This window comes from Thunnus thynnus, chromosome 7 (assembly GCF_963924715.1).
Source record: "Thunnus thynnus chromosome 7, fThuThy2.1, whole genome shotgun sequence".
NCBI lineage: Eukaryota > Metazoa > Chordata > Actinopteri > Scombriformes > Scombridae > Thunnus > Thunnus thynnus.
Genome location: NC_089523.1, coordinates 5,342,169 through 5,364,283, shown reverse-complemented (window position 1 = coordinate 5,364,283; position 22,115 = coordinate 5,342,169). Strand labels below are relative to the sequence as shown.

General features: G+C 40.7%; 3 protein-coding genes across 8 annotated transcripts in view; 1 reads left to right on the top strand and 2 right to left on the bottom strand.

The window, feature by feature from the left end:
• Window positions 1-77: 77 nt before the first annotated feature.
• gemin4 (gem (nuclear organelle) associated protein 4) lies at window positions 78-7,501 on the top strand. The gene is made up of 6 exons (XM_067593954.1): window positions 78-321; window positions 1,391-3,418; window positions 3,906-4,062; window positions 4,161-4,431; window positions 6,187-6,936; window positions 7,035-7,501. The coding sequence occupies exons 1-6, from the start codon at window positions 300-302 to the stop codon at window positions 7,254-7,256; spliced, it is 3,450 nt and encodes a 1,149-aa protein (XP_067450055.1). The 5' UTR covers window positions 78-299; the 3' UTR covers window positions 7,257-7,501.
• LOC137185666 (TLC domain-containing protein 3A-like) lies at window positions 7,270-10,950 on the bottom strand. Its single transcript, XM_067593956.1, has 5 exons — window positions 10,638-10,950; window positions 9,789-9,872; window positions 9,414-9,633; window positions 9,196-9,291; window positions 7,270-8,637 (listed from the first exon to the last, which is right to left on the bottom strand). The coding sequence occupies exons 1-5, from the start codon at window positions 10,757-10,759 to the stop codon at window positions 8,341-8,343; spliced, it is 819 nt and encodes a 272-aa protein (XP_067450057.1). The 5' UTR covers window positions 10,760-10,950; the 3' UTR covers window positions 7,270-8,340.
• Window positions 10,951-17,117: 6,167 nt separating this feature from the next.
• Window positions 17,118-22,115, bottom strand: part of usp2a (ubiquitin specific peptidase 2a) — a 44,132-nt gene continuing 39,134 nt past the window's right edge. For all 6 annotated transcript variants that reach the window (XM_067593948.1, XM_067593947.1, XM_067593950.1 and 3 more), the window contains 3 exons: window positions 21,232-21,336; window positions 20,863-20,983; window positions 17,118-18,570 (listed from right to left, as the gene is read on the bottom strand). In XM_067593948.1, the coding sequence (XP_067450049.1) occupies window positions 18,486-18,570; window positions 20,863-20,983; window positions 21,232-21,336 (311 nt within the window). In that variant the 3' untranslated portion in view covers window positions 17,118-18,485. The remainder of the gene's footprint in view (window positions 18,571-20,862; window positions 20,984-21,231; window positions 21,337-22,115) is intronic.

Below are 22,115 nucleotides of genomic sequence, written 5' to 3'. Positions count from 1 at the left end.
GCTGTGAGTTCATATGAACACCTGAGAGCGGCGGGTCTTTCTCTTGTCTGACGTCACGCTGCTGCAGAACAGCGGAAGCGCTTTATACGAAATGTTGACATGCTGCTGAAAACCTGTTCAGAGTTCCTCAGGTTGACGGATTTTCAGCTGTATCGGCTTCATTGCTGTATGTCGTGAAGCACTGCTGTTTGAGTTGACTATATGGACTCTTCTGATTGTCACTCTGTGGTGCAGCTCATTTATAGGAATTGAAAACTTGACCAAAACTAGCAACAACCTGCATTTAGCTACCGGCAGCTATGACACTGATGATGGATAAAGGTAAGTTGGTTCACTTTTTTGTATAATATCTCTTTAAACACGTGTATGCAGTAGAGTATGACACAACATTGAACTCTAAATCATTTATTTTAAATTTGCCATGTCACCATGTTTATATTTTTTCGCGAATTGAGATGAAACAGGTTCAGCAGATAAAACACAACTTAGTTGAAACAAAGTTAGTTTTAATCAGTAGTTCACATTGTTTTCTATCAGTTTACTTTGGAAGAAAACAAAACAACCAGATCCATCCAGTTTAATGTTGCAGAAGCAGGTTCTGTGTATTATTAGTCGAGGGCTGAATAGATAAGGGTGCAGCTAATTATTATTTGCACTACTGACAAATCTGTTGAATAATACCCATCATATGAATAATTGCATAGTCTGTAAAATGTCATAAAATAGAGTAAAATCCCAGAACCCTCATAACATCTCTAGATGTCTTGTTATATTTGATATACAGTAAAAAAAAATTTAAAAAGACCAACAAAAAATGATCCTTTGCTTGATAAATGACTTAAATCTATTGAGTATTAAAATGGTTGTCAGTAAATTTTCTGTCAATCCACTAATTGTTTTGGCACTAGAAAATTGAAGATTTATAAAATGTGTCAAGACATATTCTTCCAGGTATATATTTTTAATGATAAGTAAAACAACAATAAATCATTTTTTTAAATAAGGTTTGACACAATGTATAACTTTATATAACAACCTGCACTTAATGGTAGATTATTAATAAATTCTGTGCTAACACCCCTGTCCTTTTATCTGTGGAGCTCTTAAATAAGCCTTTACAAAGAAGACATTGTGACATGTCTCAGTAGGAAAAGCACAGGTGTAAATAATAAAATGAGTGACAGCTGAATTCATTTAGCTGCATCAGTTTCAGGGTCCTGGTGTTGTGCATGCTGGTTCACCGTCCCGCTGTCATGACTTATGGGGATATTTGAGAAGAGCCATTGTTTATATTATTAGTGACACATTAGCTGGCAGTGCATTCCTTCTCTGAATGAATTAAATATTGCTCCTTGCCATTGCTTTGATGTCTATTTTCTTTTGCTTTCAGATTCGGCCGTTCTTCAGGGTGCTTTCCTCCTGGCTGATAAGCTGTGTCTCCCTTCTTCCCTGTCCTCCCTTCAAAAAGCTGACTGGAGCAGGGTGGGGCATCCGGTCCTGGCAGCAGTCAGAGAAATCTGCGGCCAGGAGGAACTTGGTGGTCCTCCCAACAGCAGGGCTGCCTCCTGGAAAAAGAAGTTAGTTTGTGTTGTGTGGTTGAAGCTGCTGTGCAGGGAGACTGGAGAGGACGTTGAGACGGCGTGGAGGGAGAACCCTTTCTTCCCTCTCCAGAACGCCCTCCCTGAGGTCAACCATGTCGTCCTCCTGGAACTGGTAAAGTCCATGTCAGCTTCAAAGATATTTGCGCATCTCCTCCTGTGTCTTCCTCAGTCTCAGATCTGCTGCGAGCTGGAAAGGCTGACGCAACATGTGAAGAGCAGCCCTACAAGCGAGGATGATGTCCGCCTCTTTCTGGAGCTGTGGTGGGAACTGTGGAAAGGCACAGATGAGCGGACAGCAGGGGGAGAGGAGAGTATAGAGATGATGTTCGCTAACCAGTTTGCTCGTCTCACCACCAAGACCGCCAGTATGTCCCCTCAGGCCGCCAAGAGGTTTAAACTAGACACATCAGCATCATCGCCAAACACTGACATCCTGTACATTCTCCTTCACACACTGAAAGACTTAAGAGATCACATATCTACAACAGACCTCTGCCTCCACGCCCTCGCCATCTCTCTTGATGTTCTTTACACGTCCTTCCTGATAGAACGAGCGGTCAAGCTTCCAACTGAAGAGAAGATGCACATCCTGTCTAAAGCTGTCATCATCAGAGAAAAGAACAATGAGAAACTTAGTCCTGAACTCATTCAGGAGGCTCAGAGAGACCTCAGTACCTCTTACACCCCATCTCGGTTTCAGCCTAGTCAGATGAAGCTAACTGAAGCCTTGCAGATTGTTATAGAACTTGCACAGTTTTGGCAAAACAGTGGGTTTCTGAAAGTGTGTGACAACTCTAATCCCAGTTACTCTGCATTCAAACTACAGCAAAGTGCCCAGAGAGTCCTGACAGCTGTAGAGGAAGCTGACGTGCCTGAAGCTATGACAGGAATGGGTGTTAAAGAGGCTGTGAAGAATGTGCTGAGAGGTTTGTTGGAGTCTCTGTCCTTCCCTGCCATAGAGAGCACCCCTGAAGTGAATGTGAGGGTCACCACAACCATCATCAGTCACCGTCTGGAGGACTATCACTACTTTGCAGTGTTATTTGCCCGTGAGAGGAGCTGGGCGGACTGTGATGAGCACTGGATGGACTGCCTGGAAAAGAACCAAGCGGCCTTCCAGCATCACGACACGCTGATGAAACTCTCCTCCACCCTGACAAGTAAACTCCACAGCGAGGGCTCCACTGTGAGCCAGTGCAGGAAGCTGATGAAAGTCGTTGCAGACATTTTCTCTGCGCTTTCCTTAGAAGATAAGAATAAAGCGTTGGCTGCCATGCTCAGACTGTCCAGCAGGGGGTTCTTCGGGGGCTCCGTTCCCTCCACTGTGACTGACGGGTTTGAGCAGGAGCTCAACATGGCCTTCAACTGCATCATCCAAGGAGGGGGTGGAGCACCAGCAGCAGCGCTTCAGGGCAACCTGAGCACAGCTGTCTCTTTAGTAGCGAGAGTGGCGTTTCAGAACCCAGAGGCCACTTTGAGGTCTTGCTGCCATTCAGCTATTTTCAATAAAGGAGCTTTCGCTCTCATGGCTAAGATCCTGCAGCAGCTGCCTGGACTCAGAGGACAGAGGGAAAGAAGAGGAGCAGATGAGAACATAGACAGAAGAAGGGGTCCTGTGAGTGGTAGCGGTCTACTCTGCTGGTGTCTACAGGAAGTGATCAGGACCAGGTCATTGTCGGACAATGAAAAGGATCAGTTTCTCAAGTTTCTGGGTCTGCTCATGATGCCAGTCATGACAGTTGAGGGAGAAGAAAAGAGGTTTCTGTCACCTCAGGAAGTCGTGAACACCTTTGTCCTGCCGAACCTCTCCTCTATGGGTGAGCGTCCTCTGATGTTTTGATTTAAAACTTAGTAACCTGCTAGCTCATCTCTTTCCATGTTTAAATGTTAGTTTTGGAATCTTCTGTGTAAAAAGTGCACTTAGGCAACTAGAAATGGGATCTTAGTGACACAGTAAACCAATATGATGTTCATATTGAAGTATCTGCATTGGTTTGACAAAATAATCTTAACTAACTAACAGCTTTTTCTAAAGCTTTTGACCACATGTCACAGCCTTTATCAGCGAGTGACGTTTGCTCAGATGTCACTGGTTTAAACCAACAATGATGGTTGCAGTCAGTTATCATTATGAGATTTCTTTGTTCCTCATTTATCAATAATGGTATTTGCCTAAAAAGTCCAGTATCAATCAGACTGTACATTCATCAATATAGGTACTGGCCTTCATTACTGATGCTGGTCAAATCACAGGTGGAGTTTTGAGCCTGTCTGTTCCAACATACCTCTCTGTATTCCCTCCAGGACACAGCTCCGTTGATAAAGAGCTGAGTCTGCAACTTCTCCACACTGCCTTGTGTGTGGATGTCCATGAAGTGGCTTCTTCTCCTCACTGGGTGCTGGACTGCTCTCCGTTTCCTCTGCTCTACGTCCTGGCCCAGCTGCACAACCAGGCTCTCAGGTTGACCAAACTGTCCCTCTCTGTCTGTTCTTGTAGCTTTAAATCCACATCCAGATGCTCATCATTATTCCACTGTTTTCTTTCTCAACATCTGCCAGGTGTTGGGAGCAGACGCCAGAGGGTGCTGTTCACCACTGGTCCATGGACACCAAGGAGCTGCTGGTGTCAGTGCTGACCTCACTGGGGCAGGTGGTGGGTGCAGAGGTGGCGGCGGTCCCCAGCAGCTGGTCCAGAGCTCTGTTCTGGCTCTACAACAAGATGGAGGAGCTGGACTGGACGGTCCGCTTCCACCTGAAACCTGTGTGGGGGGAACACTTCAAAAACGAGGTGCCCTCCTCACTGCTGACTGTGTGTGATCTACCTGAGCAGGTAGGAACTCCTCTGGAAATGTCCTGAGTGTCTTTCAAGGATGATATAGTTATGAATCAGACCAAACATGTCACCTTACATTGACAGCATTGTATAGAGTTCAAGTCCAGTATCAAATCTGAACCCTTTTGAATCCCAATTAGTCAATCAACAGAAAATTAATCGTCACAAAAATGGAACAATCAATTAATGGTTCATTTTTAAGCAAAAATGCCCAAAATTAATTAGTTTCAGCTTTTCAAATTGAATGATTGCACGTTTTTTGTTTGTTGTTGGTTTTATGTGATAACAAACAGAATATCTTCAGGTTTTAGACTGTTTGGACAAAACCAGCTATTAAAACATGTCAGATAGGGCTTTGGGAAATTTCCAAACAGTTAATCAAAAACAATAATCTGCAAATTATTCATTAGTCACAGCTCTAATATGAAATATTAAAATACTGTATGTATATCTGACACATTTAATTAACAACTGCAGCCCTCTGTGCTTCACCAGCTACTTACTGCTATTACTGAAGGTCCTGATTCAGAACTATGAAGATGATCAGATTTAAATCAAAGTTGAACTGGAAGATTCTTAAATAGATGTGAGGTCATCAGATGATCATTTCTCTAGAGTGTTGCCACTGGATAAACACTGGATAAAGATATTTCACAATTTTACTGTAAATCAGAACCAACTGCTCTGGTTTACAGATGTAAATTCACAATCACATTTCAATCATTTCAAAGATTTGTAGTCACTGACTTAAGCAATACCCAATGTTCATAAATTCAGTGATTAAAAATGTGTTATTTTCAACCGTAGCAGTTTAATACAGCAGCTCTAATGTTTAGTGTTTGTTGAAACATTAGTTCAATTTAACTTTGTGCTGATTTTGGATGCTGTTTGTGTTGCTGTTGAATTGTTAGGTGTTTCACTGACAGGTGTTTCTCATATAAAGTTGAATCAATATTTCTCTGAAACAAAACTGGTCATTATAACCTTCATGAAGTTAGGATTTATTACAGCTTTCATTTTAGTTTTGTAGATCAAAGGCCTGAAGCAGCTCAGAGCCGCTGGGTTAGTTAAATGGTACATCTCAACACTGTGTATCGACATTTTATAAACAGTGATGGTTGTTAGTTTCAGTCTTAGTGGCTCAGTTGGTCTTTTCATTGCATGAAATATTGAGAGCTTGTAATATTCAGTGTGTTGACTACGTCTCCTTTGATATGCACAGCATTCACCTTGTTTTATTGGAACATATGAAGAAATTGAAAATTTACGAGAATGGTTAAAAATGTATGTGAAACAGTAAAATATTTATGTAAAGTAAAATATTTATGAGGAAAAAAATAGAAAATGTGCAAAGAAAATGTTTTTAAAAACGAGTTATGATTAGTTTTTTCTTCTAATGTTACTGATTTTGTTTTTCTATTAGTGGAAGTTATTCTCCTCGGTATCTTTGGTTTCAGTGTCTGACCAGGTTTTTTTTGAAACGGGTGAAACAGTATGAGGACTGAGTCTTCTTTGATGTGTACGGTTCCACCTTGTTTTCTTTGAACATCGCATGCATGTTCAGTACAGCTTCTGGATTCAGAGTCCAGCCAAGATCTCCTGTTGTTTATTTCAGATATGCAATAAAAACAATCTTTAAATAGTTCATGATAAGATGTGACGAACAGGAAGGTTTGTTTTTTATTTCGCTTTCTGTGCCAAATCATTCTCGCTAATACATCTAGTTTGTGGTCCTGTCTCTGTCCTCTGCAGGAGTGGTCAGGTCTGGATCTGCCCCAGTATGGCCAGGGCACTGGTCTCTTGGCCTGGATGGAGTGCTGCTCTTTATCTGACTCTCTACGGTCCACCATGCTGTCCCGTCTCTCTCTGGACCAGAGCCGGCCCGACCATGTCGGCATGTTCAGCAAAGGCCTGCTGGTGGCCCTCACCCAGGCGCTGCCCTGGTGCTCCGTCTCCCAGTGGAGCCGTCTGCTGGGAGCCCTGAAGGAGCTGATCACCTCGGGTCGCCTCCACGTCCCCTTCTCGCTGGAGTACGTGGACTTCCTGCCCCTTCTGGATCTGAGGAGGTTTTCATGTGAGCTCCGCCTGTCAGTGCTCCTGCTCCGGGTCCTACAGCTGCTCTGTGGCTCCAGCTGCTCTCACTGGCTGTCAGTGGACGGCTGGGCCCATGTTGGCAGGTTATACGCCCACGCTGTGAGGGAGATGATGAACTCACTGAGAGCCAAGCTGCCTCTCCCTTCATCTGGTACTTCAACTGTCTCTCCTAAAGGCTCTGCTTCAACGCCTCCTAAAACACCAGCGTCCAGAGACTCCAGTCTGTACTGCACTGCAGTCAAAAGTCCTAAAGTGTCCAAAGACTCTTTAAAAGATGTCAAACAAGTTGAAGAAGATTCACCTCTGAAATCAAAAGCGTCACAAATGGAGGAAGAGGTAGAGACATTTCCCAGCCAGGAAGTCCTTTTTGTTCTCAGCCAGCTCTTCTGTCATGTTCAGCACATCCAGGTATGAATTATTAACATATAATCAGTTTAAAACCAAAACACCTGTGTTTTAGCTTCAAGGAGTCTATAGATGATCTCTCTCTTTGATGTTGTTCTCAGGTGATGATGCCAGGAGGCCAGTGTGAGCCTCTGTTCCTGTGCAGTCTGGAGATCCTCAGTCACTACGAGGCCATCATGGCTGCCTTTCCAGACAGCAGCAGCCCGCTGGAGAGCGACAACACCAGGCACTTCTTGTCCACCATCACAGACAATCTGGAGAACCAGGAGATGAAGGCTGTACTGCAGCAGAAGATCGCTCAGCTCGTGTCATCTGCTGCCTGATCATTTTTGTTTCTTCATCTGTAGTTTACTGATGTAGGATGCAGATTTTCTTAAACGTGTGTAAGAAGCTCTTATCTGCTACTTTAAATGTGCAAAAACTGTGTAGATTTTGAGCATGTTTGGTGAGAAACTATATGATTTCAGCTGTCAATGTCATACTCTGCACTCAGCTAACTGAACCCAGACATGATTATAAAGTGATGAGTTTGGAATCTGGGGGAATAAAAAGCCATTATTTCACAGCAGATGTCAGTAATTCTCATTTCTACTCTGAAATTGAACTGTTAGAGGCTTCTGATCAGTAATGTGGTAGCTGAGATAGTGTGGTAATCTGACCTTGAGGGTAAATTTGCAATTTCATCACAAATGTTTCCACTTTACACCCAGGGCACTGTGGTACATGCATACATTAACCCTGCGTACCCACTCACTGTCATATCAAGAATTACTATTAATACGATAAGAATTTTATTAATTTAAAAGTCATTGTTTAATTTACACAAAAATATTCTCTACAAAACAGTAAAGCTTAAACAATGTAAAATACAAGCTGTAACAAAACATTTAAGGCAGTCTTGTAACATAGTAACAGCTGACAAACACGTCCTGAGAGGAAACATGAACACTGCAAGTCAACAGTTAATTACAGAATTCACAGATTATAAAATACATAATGTAGTGCACAACAAACAGCTGCTGACATGTCTCAGTACAGTGATGTATCAAGGAGATAAAGAGAGAAAAAGGTCATGATTTTTTAGGAAAAAAGTTGTAATAATTTGATGGAAAAGTCAATATTTCAAGAGTAAAGTCAAAATTTTATGAGAAAAATGTTATATAGGGAAGGAAAAAAGTCAGAATCTCAAGAAGTCGTCATATTATTTAATTAGTACGTAAGATTTTTGGGAATAAAAAGTCAGACGTACAAAAAAGTAACTTTCTCTCATAAAATTAAAACTTTATTCTCATAATATTACAAGTTTGTTCTCAAAGTCTCAGTCTTTTATTTCTACTAGTTGCTGTAACCCTCCTTGATATTTGTTCTCGGTGTCTAACTGGGTTATTTTTGAAACAGGTTTACTCTTCAGTCTGTCCTTGGCTTGTCTTTGTGTCCGTCTCCCTTCCCTCTCCTCTGTCTCAGGTAGAGTCTCTTAGCTTTCTTCAGCAGGAGGATAAACCAGTAGATCTGAGGAGCCAGGATCACCAGGTTACCCACGTTGCACTGCAGAGGCAGATGGAGGGGCACTCTGTGCAGGGGGATCCCAAACTGCCGGCCGTACATCCAGTACATGAAGGGGAAGACCAAGATCCGACACGTGAAGAAACTCATGAGGACAAGGATGCCATTGATTCTGTGCAGCCTGGTGTCATCGAGGCCCAGCTGGATATCAGAGACATGAGAGAGAGAGAGAGGAAACAAGAGACAGAAAGAATGTGAACAGTTGAGCAGAGGAACTGAAATCATCCAAGTAAGTAGTTTATAAAGTAGTTTATAAAGTATCTAGAAGTTGTGAAGAGTAGGCAGAGGTTTGGTGTGAATACACTATCATATTATCATATGCAACTGCCTAGTACAGAGTTATGATCATAGATAGGTTCCTACTACTCTAAATAAAGCCTACATTTTAATGATGTCTCTTACTTGTTACACTGGCTGGTAGCTAGTGAGAAAAACAAGAACATGTCTAATTTTTTTTGGTGATTTGGAAGTTGGAACAGTCTGTTTTGTTTGTTGCATTTTTAGTATCTGAAATACCAGTTTATACCACCACTGCGGTATAAACTGGTATTTCAGCATCTGTTAGTTTCAACCAGCTGATGTCACATTTTTGTGTGAGCCAGAAATAAGACAATCCCTAACTCCATATAGACACATTATTACAGGTTGTCGTTGAGCTCTGACAGTCTAGGTAGGGAAATTGGGATACAACAACAGCACCTGGATGAGGATCTTTCCTATAGAGACGAAGGGAGTGCTGAACTCTGTGGTGAAAAGGCACCCGATGAAGAAATCACCTAGTCCTCTTCTGAAGAACTGAAAGTCAAGACACACTGTTCAGTCAGCAGCATTTATATACGTGTGTGTGTTTATATGAAACACATCACATCATGCATAAACACACAGTGAATATGACAGAGATCCCTGCCTGTTCTTACCAGAGTGATGGGCATGAAAATGAGAAGCAGCGCTGCGTGATGGACGACCAACATCCAGTCCTTGATAAGGAAAGCCTTCACTGTCTGCAGAGAGTGGCTGCTGTATGAACCAGCATGACCTTTGACCCTCTGTATGTGGTAGTGGCTCAGATACATGGCGTAGATGTCATTGGCCATATAGGAAGCTCCAAACAAAGCAAACCCATTGGCCAGCCAGTGACTGTGTGTGGTGAGACAGTTCACATGCAAAGAAACATTTATGATATATTGACATAAAACATTAGAGGCATAATGTGTGACTTCAATGGCAAAATCCTCTTTCCTCTATTCTGGTACAGTATATCTGCCATATTTAACGGAGTAGGTGACTCCTACCTGTCAGTCATCACATCCCGGCATGATGTCACAACTGTAACTCCAGCTGCAGTAGCCAAGGATGCATGGATGGCAGAAACCAACCTGAAAAACAGCCTAAGTGTCAACATGTCACTTAAATAAAATGGAATGAGAAGATGTTGTCTTTAGACAATCACATGAAACTGCATTTATATACACCAAACGTATTTAGCACCAATGCATACACCATAAAATATTACTGAAGCACTTAAATCAGTGGTTCTCAAAGTGGGGTCTGGTGGAGGAGGTTCCAGGGGGTCCCCAGCAAAAAGGGGAATAATTTATTTTCACAATATTCCATCCACAAATAACACAATGACACAATATATGACTGTTTTGTTCATGGGTTTCATTCACTTTCTGTAAAAAAACAAAAAAACAAAAAAAAAAAACTCTAAAAGCAAAAATCATATCAAATGGGGGTCCATGGTCTAATTTGTGTCAGTTTAGGGAGGGGTCCTTGACGTGAAACGTTTCGAGAATCACTGAGTCAGTCCATTCATAGATTTAATTTGTTGTGTTCGACTTTAAAATTACACATGTGAGTGAATTACTGAGAAGTTCAGCTCTTTGCACTGGATCACACTGCTCACCGCCCCCACTGTTAATCTCTAAGAAGGAAATGCAAAAACTCTCTAAAATAAACTGGAAAATAAACCAGTGAAAACAGTCATTGGTTCATTATATGTGTGCCGAGTTTACCACCACATTACATTGACTAATACAGAGTAGTAAAGGAATCATTATAGCGTGTTTAAAGTGATCCATAAGCAAGAAAACATTAAATTGGCTGATATCTGAGTGAAGGTCGGCGGGTGTCGTGCTGACCTCTCACTGACAGAAACCACGTCGGCGTCACTCCAGTGTGTGAAAGCAGATCTGAGCACCTTCCTGAACCCGCAGAAAAGTCCAGGAAACACTACAGCCCCGCACACAAAGGCGGTGAACATTATCTTCCTCTTCCTGCAGCCGCCGCAGCGCCCTCACAAACAAATAACGATCAATAATCCATAAGAAAAGAAGCCCTCAGAGAAAAACAGACAGCGGGACAAAAGTTAAAGCAGAAAACAGCTGACAGTTCATTACAACATCTCAGCTTCGGGATGTATTATGAGAATCACAAAGGTAAGTGTCATGTAGAGGGCTATGATTGGTTAGACGAGAGGCGCTCTAAACCAATAGCAAGGTGTGACCTTAAATAACCTTTCATTGTTTTCATATTAAAAGCATGGGATTATTTCAAAATAAAAGTAATAATGACCTTCGGTCCACATGTTTATTCAAATACAACAATCATATCAACACATTAAAAATGGACATATTGCTTTGTATTGTGCAAATTTCAAAATTCACATATATATTTTCATTACGTTTATATTAAATAGAAATTGTAAAAACTATTTTGATGAGTTTTCATCAATGATTGTTGTATTTGAATAAACATGTTGACCGAAGGTCATTATTACTTTTATTTTGTGTACTGTCAGCATAGTTTCATATTGAAGACATCATTTTAAAATTGTTGTAATTGCAGGTTGTGGATAGAATGAATACAAATAATACAAATTGTACTAAAAATATTTTCCCACCACATTTTCTCTCTTTTTTGTTCATATTTATAGTTTCTATAGTTCCTCAACCATCTCCAGAAGCTGAGTTACTTGAGTCTCCTCTCCTGTATTTGTATCAAATACACAATGCCTGTGGCCACATCTGTCCAGCACCCACTGGAGAGGTTCTCCCCTCTCCTCGATGAGCTTCTCCACTGTCCTTCCTCTCAGCTGTTCTCAGTAGGTGAACAACACCACAATGCTCCTCCAAAACCCTGAGATACTTCTCCACGGCCCTCTTGTCTTTCTCTCTGAATGAGTCCACTGGCACAGCCAGCAGGAACACCACTTTGCTTCTCAGAGGACAGAGGGAAGGGCTTCAACCAGTCTCCATCCTGACCTGCTCAGGACTGGCCAGACCAAACAGACTCCACCCAGGGATGTCCACCACGGTTGCGGACCACCTTGATACTTCTCCATGGCCTACAGAGCACCTGACAGTCTTCATGTTGATCTGAAACTCTCCTTTGGCCAGGATCATGTTGCCTGCTGAGCTCTTTCCTGATTTCCTCCTTCCCAGCAGGCTGAGGCAAAGGGCAGGCTTTAAAACAGCTGGGCCTGCTGCGAATCCTGCAATAGCAAATATTCTATTTTAATTGTTGGCCTGCTGATTGGTTGGCAACACTACAAAGATTTGATCAGAGTACCATTGAAGGAACCTATCCCTGGATCTGGAGCTTTGTCACTGAAAAAGCTTCCAGCTGTGTCTAGAAACCAGGTTAATGAGACCAGTGAGAGTGAACCAAAACAGTAAGTTGAGACCCCAAAACCAAAACAATGAGCTGAATGATATTAAAACGCTCCATAGATCCGAGGGGAACTGCAGAGTCAGGTGATATTTCTCTGTGAGTTTGTCACTACAACATAACATATCAACACGAAAGCAGTGAGACACCAGCACACATAAACAATGAGCATAAGAAAACATATCAGACACAAGTAAATGATCATCAGTTTAACTAACTTGTCTCCATGAGTGAAGAGGACCATGGCTCACTGCCAGATGGGGGTGTGGAGCAGCATGACCTGCATGGCCCTCCCCTCCTCCTGGCTGAAGGTGGTGGTGGTGGGCTCCGGGTGGCAGAGGGTCAGGCCTCCTGGGACAATCTGTCTGTCTGGGGTGGTGGATAGGGACAGCCACCCTGGGGTTTCCACTACTACTGTCACCTGGTTGATCAAATTTATTTAAGGTGAGTAAAGACTTGATTTAGTTCAGATGAATTAAGACAAACTGTGAGCTTAAACATCCACCCATATTCCAAAGATAGAGCCATCCTCCTTGGAGCCGTGGGTTGTTTTTTTTATGGAAGGCTCATCTGCCCAGGACGGTGTTTCCTGCTGAACTCTTCCCACTTTGCTTCTCACCCAGTAACAGCAGAACCACACGGGACACACTTGGCTCTGGACCTGAAAAACATTTATGATATCCCTTCCATACACACTCAATTACAACCGCTGTCTAGATTGCTTAAAATAATTCACCATATGAGGCTGCATGTAAAACTTATTTGTTTTTAATATAGAGACAAATAGGAAATTAATCTACAGTTAGTATGTGGGTCAAAGCGCCGATTTAAAATCTGCTGTCTTCTTTCAGCAAGCTTCTTTTCCTCTGTGAATTGTGTATTTACTTCCTGCTTTTGACTCAGTGTAGTTCACTGTGGAACTGATCAAATATACAAATAAAGCTTTTTCTGTGAATGTGTATCAAGGTTGCGCCATATGATCAGTCTCTATTAGTTTCAAAGTTCAGAAGTTCCAGAGAAATGGTGTTGGTCAATAAAATGACTTGTATCAAACACACACACACACACAACAGTAATTCCTTAGCACTATAGTGTTATCTGGTTTGCTCACTGTAGTATGAAACAGACATGAACTCCATCCAAATGCCAAGTGAGGCTTTCGTGGCCTTAAGGTCACGTTGATGTTAAATTTGTATCACTTTTTAAGGCCAGTCTATGTAACTTTTGAAAGAAAACACAGTACATTTATTCTATTATAAATGAAAAGTTGAATTCATAAGCAATAAAATGCTCCCTTGCTCTATTTGCTGCTATAGCCTTACTTGGTTTTACACTTACAGCCCTGACATTGAGTAATGTTAGCACACTTTAGATAGTAACACTTTATTTTATAACTTCCAATTTATCTCTTAATTTTTTCCAAGATGTTTCCCAAGAAGAACTTCTGTAATCTGGATTAGTTAAACAGTTACAGCCATATTGTGACTATTGTACTATGAGCACAGTGATGTAAAAGCCAGCTGATACTGTGTGACCCAGATCCCCTGAAAAGTGAATAGTCAGCTGCCTACCTGCATGGATGTTGAGTATAGACAACAGAGGCGGCTTAAACTGAGATATGACCCATATTCCAACTGTTAGCTGTCACTAACCTGGATTCTTCTTGACATGGCCCATCATTGTCTTCACCTCTCTAATCCACAAAGATAACTGTTCACACAACACTGTGTCATTTGGTACTAATTTTAAGGAAAATGGGGACAATTTTCACTTGGTACATTTCCAATTAATTAACTTCTGCTAAATGTTATCATATCCTAGAGTCTGTGAACACAGTTAAACATATATGAATTTAATATTTACTTGAGTTTAAATTGAGCATTTCTTTCAAGGAACATTCCAATGTCCCCTGAATTTAGTACAAACTTACATACTTGTTTCCAGGAAACTTCCTTGGAAATTATTAGGACATTTTTTAATAAAAATACAAACCTGTAAAATAAAGCGTTACAGATATTCATGTATAACATTATGGAGTCAGTTTGCTGACTTTGTGAGTCCTCTCTACTTGTGCTACGTTTTAGCATTTGCCATTAAACTGAAATTGAAATGTTGAGATGAAGTGCTGTTTCCCCAACTTGGCTAATTATGTGCAACAAACTGGAGTGACACCAATCGGTCTTAATGGTTTCCCCCAGTCTGTGTTGTCCAGCTTTAATATGATGGATGTCCTGAACATCAACTAATCCATGTTGAGTTGATGTTTTAATGCACGTGGAACAGGTTCCTCATGTATTATTTTTATTTCCGATGTCTGACTGGGTGAATCCTTCCAGTGTGACGTGGGAGCCTCCAGAGTGTCAGCCTATAGAACTATTCCTGGCTGCTGGACCTTTCATGGCATCAGATCTCACTATGGGGCTGTAAAGCTCGGACCACAGAAATAGGCCATGTACGGATAATGGAACAGCAGGAAATAGGCCAGGCTGCGGCTCTTCCATAGTGATTACTGAGTGATCCAGCAAAAGAAAATGGTGTGTGTCTCTCTGGTGATAAGCTGATAAGAGAGCCGGCTGAGCTTTTTCGACCCAAGATGAATTATACCACTAAAGTGTGATTTTACTATGTGCAGTAGTTCAGTTTCATAACGACACATTAGGCAGACAGAATTAGACCTGTATGATCTGCTACAGGCATAAACACTTGGATTACACTTGCTGATAGCTGTTATTCAGTATCTTTAAACCTGCAATAACTGATTTTTTAACCACTTGGGAGCGGCAGAGACAACTTGCTTTTTAAATTGATATATTAGACTTGTTGGCAAGTTAACAGTTGCGGAGTTGCAGAGCAACATTATTTGGAGTTGTTTTTCTGGCCAGCATTTAAGATCAATGTTCACTCTCTTTTAGCTCTGTTTTTGGTCTCCACCAGCTCCTGAGGGAAATATCTGGCTCTTCAGCTGCTAAATGCTCCATTATGTTCACCAGGTAGTCTATAGCTAACTGTGTCTGTTTGCTGTTTGGTGCTGAGCAGGTAGTGTACAGTAGGTTTTTACAGCTTTTTGTCTGAAAACAGCTGCCTGCTGCAGCTGCAATTGACACTATGAGAGTTTGAGACTAAACCAGAACAGAACAGCTGAACAATGAGCTGAAACTCATTATAAAGCTGTGGTTCATCACTACAGGCCTCTCATATTACACACTGACATTTGATATAATGTTATTATAAAAATATGTATTAGACCTGCTTAACCATGATTATTTTCATGGGAAAATGTGCATGATATAAAAACTTTTCAATGATTTCCTCAAAAATCTCTCAAGTAAAGTAAAAAGTTTCATTCCCCATTGGGGTATTATTGCAGATTTACACACATAGGCTTCCTAAGAAACAGCAGAACTAATATTTAAATCTCTAAAATATTTTAAATAAATGTTGTCTAATGATTAGGGAAATGGAAAAGTAATGACCTCACCTTCTCCCTCATCTGTATCCTCCTCCTCTGGAGGAGATGTACTCTATTGATTTAACATTGCACAGTACAAGTACTTACAAGTGATATTTTTATGTACTGTGAGGCACAATTTCTGTATTTTGCTACTTTATACTTCTACTCCACTACATGTCAGAGGGAAATAGCAGTTAAAGGCACTGGTTTGCAGATTATTTTTCATACATATCAGCTTCTAATAGATGATGCATTGTTCAGTGAAGAAAAATCTCCTTCTTATCAAGTAATTTTATTTTTCAATTGAGTCTCTAAATTGTTATTTTCTTTAAAAAGGAAAAAAAATCTGCCAGTGCTGTAAGTCAACTTGTTTCAACAATGTAATTCTCATGTCGAGATATGTGTTAATCCTTCATGTTTCAAGATACAGACACTAGAAAATTCCTTTAACATACTGATTTAAATTAAAAAACACAATGTCAACACAATTTCACTTGTTTTAAGGACATAAGGTTTTAGGACTCAGTCACATATAACTGTTTTTTTTTTTTTTTTTTAACTTTATGAAGTAGTTAAAATCAGCTCGATGTTGTTCAGCTACAACTGTAAAATGCTGCTTACAAATCACTGCATCGATAATAATAATCCTGAATGATAATATGAAAGAGTTCACTCTTCAGAATGAGTACTTTTACATTTGATACTTTAAGTACATTTTTCTGATAATACTTTTGTACTTTGGTTTCTTTGAATATTTCATGTATTTATAGCTGGGAAATGAATAGGTTAACATGTGGAATTGTAATGTACTGCTTCCAATCCTGAAATGGAAATAAAATATAAATTTAAAAAAGAAAGTTGGGGGATTTCTGAGACAGATTTAGAAAAGCATGGTTGAGACTGAAGCAGCAGAGGCAGATATCCTGACTTTTAGTCCTTTTTATGGATTAATATCCAAAATCACTGGAGCCTACATTTCCCATAATCTTTGCATGTGATGCTAATACCTGGTAATCCTTTGATCTTTCAAAATCCACATCTCCAGTTTGTAACACAGGAAGTCTGTTATGAGTTTATTTTCTCAGAGTACCTCCAGAGCCTCAGAAGATGACATTATTTTTCAGTCTGAGTTGTGCTCTCCATAACAAACCAACTGAACTTTATGTGTAAAACTGGTGGAGTGGCCCTTTAACATCTCCAGTCACTGCAGATGTTATTCCTCACCTGTCCATTAGTCACCATTGTACCTTCCTCCTGTCTTCCCAGCTGCTGCCTTGTTACTACAGTCTTACACTCTTGTTCTAGTATCTTTTGACTACAGCCCAGCTTTTTTTCTGTCGGACTCCATTTGCATTGTCCAGTTTATGCTTCTAAATCTTTCTTCATGTGCCAATAAACGACACCTTTTACTGTCACTACATCTGAGAAAAACCTTCATGATCCAGAGTGCAGATTTCCATTCATAAAAGCTTCAAAAAAAGACAAAGACTGAAAGTAAAACCACTGTTTTGTTGACTTTTATTCATATATATATATATATGTATATATATATATTTATATTTATATATATTTACTCATGTGTTTGACTGCCACTGTTAAAAAGTGTGACTCATCACATTATCACGTGTAAGCATAAATAATAACTTTTTTTTCTCTCTTGAAACCTGGTAAATAAACCAACTGAAAACAGTTATGGGTCATTTTCAGCACCATTGAATAGTACATTCTCTATATTGCATCAGGATATAAAAATATACAGATATAGTGTTTTTTTCTTCTTTAAAACATTCTTTCATCCGTGTTGTTCAATGGCATGAAACAAGAGAGGAAGAAAAGACCTCATACTGACGAATGAGGATTGTTACTGTTATTATCGTCTATATTGTTAATCCTTAGTAGATCCAAACTGGACTGTCCATTCATTCATTCACAGCACTTTTAAAACATCAGTAGCAGCCACACATGGGGAAAACAAAATTAAATTAAACAAAAGTTAGAGGTTTGTCCTCTGAGACGTTGAACGCTCACAGTGCCACCGGCCTCCCAACCACTTTTACAGAAAGAAAAAGTGAAGGAGATGCTAACAGAGACGTGGGAGTGTTATGGTGCAGTGGAAGGGAAAGCCGAGAAAACCGAGCAGGCCGGTGGGCTGTAAGCTCCTTGTAACCATGACCAGTCCTGTTACACTCACACTCTAAGCACAGTTTATCCACAGTCCAAAGGGGTGATGATGATGCTCATGGTGCTAGGGTAATAACCCCCCGCCCACAAAAAAAAACAAAAAAAACAAAAAAACAAAAACATAAAAACAACATAAATTCAAAGCAGAAAAAAGTCAAAAAAATTGCAACAAGTCAGTTTAATGGTTTGAGGCAAACGAGAAAGTCAAGAATTCAAGAAAAAGCGAAGGCGCGGTCAGGATGAGAGTTTGCAGTGCATAGAGAGGGACTTCTGAGATGGAGACGGATTCACCGGTTGGTCGGTCAGATAGGATTATTGCCCTGTGTCAGCCTCACACACACGCTCACACACACACAGTAAACACACACCTCCAGCCAGAGTGAACGAGACAACGAGAGTAAAGACATAGAGAGAGAGAAAGAGAGAGAGAGAGAGAAAGCAGGGCTGGTTGATCAGGTTCCTGTGGTTTCCAGAGTGTTCCCCTCTCTACCTCTCTCTGTTGAGAGAAGCAGGCTCCAGGCGTGTGCCTTCATGTATGTGTGTGTGTGTGTGTGTGAGATATATGTCCAAGTACAAGTCCAAAATAGGCCAGGCTCCACCAACACTCTCGTTTTCCATCCATCCATCCATCTATCCGTCTGTCTGTCCGTCAAGAGTGGTGCTGTGGCCCGCTGTCCTCCAGGAGGCTTCACATGCGCGAGGAGGAAGCCAGCTCGTAGAACAGGACGTAGGCGTCGCTGCTGCGCACTTGGCTGGAGGACATTGGCGTTACTCTGGAAAAAGAGAAGGGGGGAGGGTGGTGTACAGTTTATTATGGTGCACAAAAACAGGAGAGTTGTGGTGAAGAAAAACACAACCTTGATACATGTGATTTACTGATTTCTAAAGAGAAGAACCAAACTACATTTAAAATTGTGCCGGTTTAACGCTGCAACAGTTCATTTAATTTTATCTCCTCTGTGGCCTCATTTGGTTAAAACTGAATCTGGAGCAAAAAGCTTGGAATCAATACACTGTTTGATGTTTAGGGATCTTTTAAATGGAAGTTGTAAAATGCTGTGAAGAAGGTTGTATGTATTTGACCAATCAGTGACGTTCAGTGCTGCATATTCAAACTTGATACTTCTTGAACCAAAGGAAATCACTACCCCCACAGCAAGTAGTTTTCAGTTTACTGTGGACCCTGGTACCTCCAGCTGAAACGCTGATAAAATTCCTGAGTTTCTAAAAAGGTTCCTTGATTTCTGGAAAAGTTCCTGTGGTGGTAATGCCTTTAAAGATACTACATGTATTGATTTGCTCTGTAAATTCAGGCATCCCCTGATAGAGAATAAGCAGCACAGCCATGTTACATTTACTTTCTTTTTAACAAAAATACTAGTTTCATTCACCAATTAATTCAAGTTAACTGTAGAAGAGGGGAAATGAGAGATAAGCCTGGTTCTCTCTGCTACTACGGTTGAAGGCCCAAGCCACTATTTGAGAATTTATGGTAATTACACACGGTAATTATTACAAACAGCTGGAACAGCATAAACACAAAACAGGAGAGGACGTGAGTCTTAATGTGAAGCACTGCTGCCGTGTTATGGTGAGATACCACAATAGTGAGTGACTGGGGAGCGACTGGGGAAATGCATGAGACCTGTGATATACAAACAAGTGGAGAAACATAAAGAATGCAGATGCTTCCACACAGGTGCACTGCATGGTACAATTAAGCAATTAACAACCAATCATGCTTTGTGGCGTGTATAAAAATGCTGAGCAGACCCAGTTGATTCTGATTTTGTATCAAGATGGCAAGAAGAAAAGATCTAAGTGACTTTGAAAGAGGGTTCATTGTTGGGGCGACGGATGGCAGGAGCTTCAATCACAAAGACTGCTCAACTGGCTGGTGTTTCAATAGGAACAGTGACTAAAGTGACATCTGCATTTAGATCTATGGGAAAAACTTCAGTAAATAGGGTTGAAAATTGTGGTCGACATCGCACGTTTGATCACACTGAACAGAAGAGCAACTCTTTCTCAGGTGACTGAGAATGTCAATGCAGGACGTGATAAGACTGTCAGCAAGAGCCGGCTGTCGACAATTACATAGAGAGGTATATTATAGTAGGGTGGTAGTGCATAAACCTCTCATTACAAAGATGAATGCACATTTGAGAATTCAGTGGTGCAAAAACTATAGGCATTGGTCTACAGAGATGTGGAAAAAGTGATATGGTCAGATGAGTCATATTTCACCATATTCTCGACACATGGTCGAGTGCGAGTGTGGCATACACCAAGAGAACAGTACAGCCCTTAATTCTTGACCCCTACAGTGAGGGGATCAGGTTGTTTCTATCCTGATGGGGGTGGTCTCTTCCAGGAGGACAATGCCCCCATCCACAGGGCAGGAGGGGTCACTGAATGGTTTGATGAGTGTGAAAATGATGTGAATCATATGCTATGACCCCAGTCACCAGATCTCAACCCAGTTGAACACTTATGGGAGATTTTGGACTGACGTGTTAGACAGCACTCTCCACCACCACCATCACAACACCAAATGAGGGAATATCTTTTTGAAGAATGATGTTCATCCCTCCAGAAGAGTTCAGAGAATGTAGAATCAATGCCAAGGCTCATTACTAAGACACTTAATGTTGGTTTTTCCTTTAATTTGTCACCCGTCTGCATGCTGTATGGCTCAGTGAGAATGAGAGAAGTGGAGTGTTATGAATGACTGCAGCGTAACAGGAAAAACCCTGGAGGGAAGGACTGAATGCTCACGAGGCAGCAGAGGAGTTAAAGGAGGGGAGGAGGATTATCTGCAGGTTTGACCATTATTCCTGCCTTTAATAATCTGCTTCTGTTTCACTCACTCACTGGTTCTTCTTGTAGCTTTTTCTACTATCAATTATTAACAGGAAATTAACTTGGAGACAAGCTGTTCAAATTGTGCTGTATTTAGTGTACAGGAGGAATAAAAGGCAAGCTACAATAAATTCCCATTCCATGTGGTTTCTTGATGTAAACTGCATTAATAAACTTGTGACTATTTGTGTGTTCAAACCTACCTGGAGTCATTAAAAGTGTACCATTCTCCCGAGTTGGGATTGCGACAGTAGGCTGTGTAGTGACCGCCCATAGTGGTGCCTGAGTGATTGGACACTGCATACAGGTTGTACACTGCATTTACTGCAACAGGACAGAGACATAAGCAATGTTAGAGTCTGTAGTTATTAGTTCTTTAACAATCTACTAGAGTTTAACTAGTTTTTGGAAGCTGATAAATAAACATCGCCAACATTTTGCACTGCTGCACAATATCTTTAGGTATGCTGTAATGCCACAAAATTCATTTATTTGGTATTTTCTGCAGAATTTTATTTTTCAGACTGTCCACATTTACAAACTGATGTTAGAACCCTACAATTGGTACTTACTGCTGTTTTCAGAGGCAAACTCCCGCAGGTCAAGATCCTTCATAGGGAAGTTAACGAAGGTGGACAGTTTGCTGGTTCTTCTTGCCTCAGAGAAGCGTTTTAGGTCTGGACAGCAAGGAATCAAGGAGCAACTGTTCTGATTATACATGGCTCTGATAAATCTACTGGCCACTAAACATTTTCATAATCCAATCAAACAAATAATACTAAATAGTAATGACTCACTGAACTGCAATCAACTACTCGGCCTTACCAATGTAGACAGCAGTAACTATGGAAGTGGGGAAATTGAGAAAAAAGTGTTTCAAGTTTTCAAGATAGCTAGCAAACTGGGTACCAGATAGAAAAGTTTTAATGTCCTCATTTAATGTCTTTTTAGGCAGATTATTTGATCATAAAAAAATCATACTTTTGGTTAGTCTTTGCAGAATGAGGGGAATATTCAGCATCTACCAACAAAATGTGTTCTATCAGTTTTCTTGTTCATTTTTACCACTTTGTTTAAGCAAGTAAACTTTAATTTGATTACTTAATGTTTGTACCTGTTTTACTAGGAGTCTGTTGCCTGCTATCAATATTTATATTGAAATCAATATAATAAAGGATTTTACAATTCAATATGTTTAAATATGTAACTTAAAAGTTCTTCCACCACCAAATCACATGGATTCCACTGAAAAGCTGAGATGGTGGCTACTGCTAGACTGCTAGGCTAGTTAGCTTTAGCAGAGGTTTAGCTAGGTTTTTATTCTCCATCATGATTGGAATTAGCTACTCCCTCGTCATTTTGCATATTCATGTATAACTCACTGAATTACAAAAATGTCAACAGCGAGGGAAAAATCAAGTATGTATTTAGTTTTAGTTTTAGCTAAGGCTAGCCG

What these genes read in the sequence shown, in the direction of transcription:
- gemin4 (XM_067593954.1), top strand. Translation starts at nt 300, where the DNA reads ATGACACTGATGATGGATAAAG. An exon ending in GCCGAACCTCTCCTCTATGG is followed by an intron (nt 3,419 to 3,905) that starts GTGAGCGTCCTC and finishes TATTCCCTCCAG; the next exon opens with GACACAGCTCCGTTGATAAA. An exon ending in CTGCACAACCAGGCTCTCAG is followed by an intron (nt 4,063 to 4,160) that starts GTTGACCAAACT and finishes AACATCTGCCAG; the next exon opens with GTGTTGGGAGCAGACGCCAG.
- LOC137185666 (XM_067593956.1), bottom strand. Translation starts at nt 10,759, where the DNA reads ATGTTCACCGCCTTTGTGTGCGGGGCTGTAGTGTTTCCTGGACTTTTC. An exon ending in CGGGATGTGATGACTGACAG is followed by an intron (nt 9,634 to 9,788) that starts GTAGGAGTCACC and finishes CACCACACACAG; the next exon opens with TCACTGGCTGGCCAATGGGT. An exon ending in TTTTCATGCCCATCACTCTG is followed by an intron (nt 9,292 to 9,413) that starts GTAAGAACAGGC and finishes CTTGACTTTCAG; the next exon opens with TTCTTCAGAAGAGGACTAGG.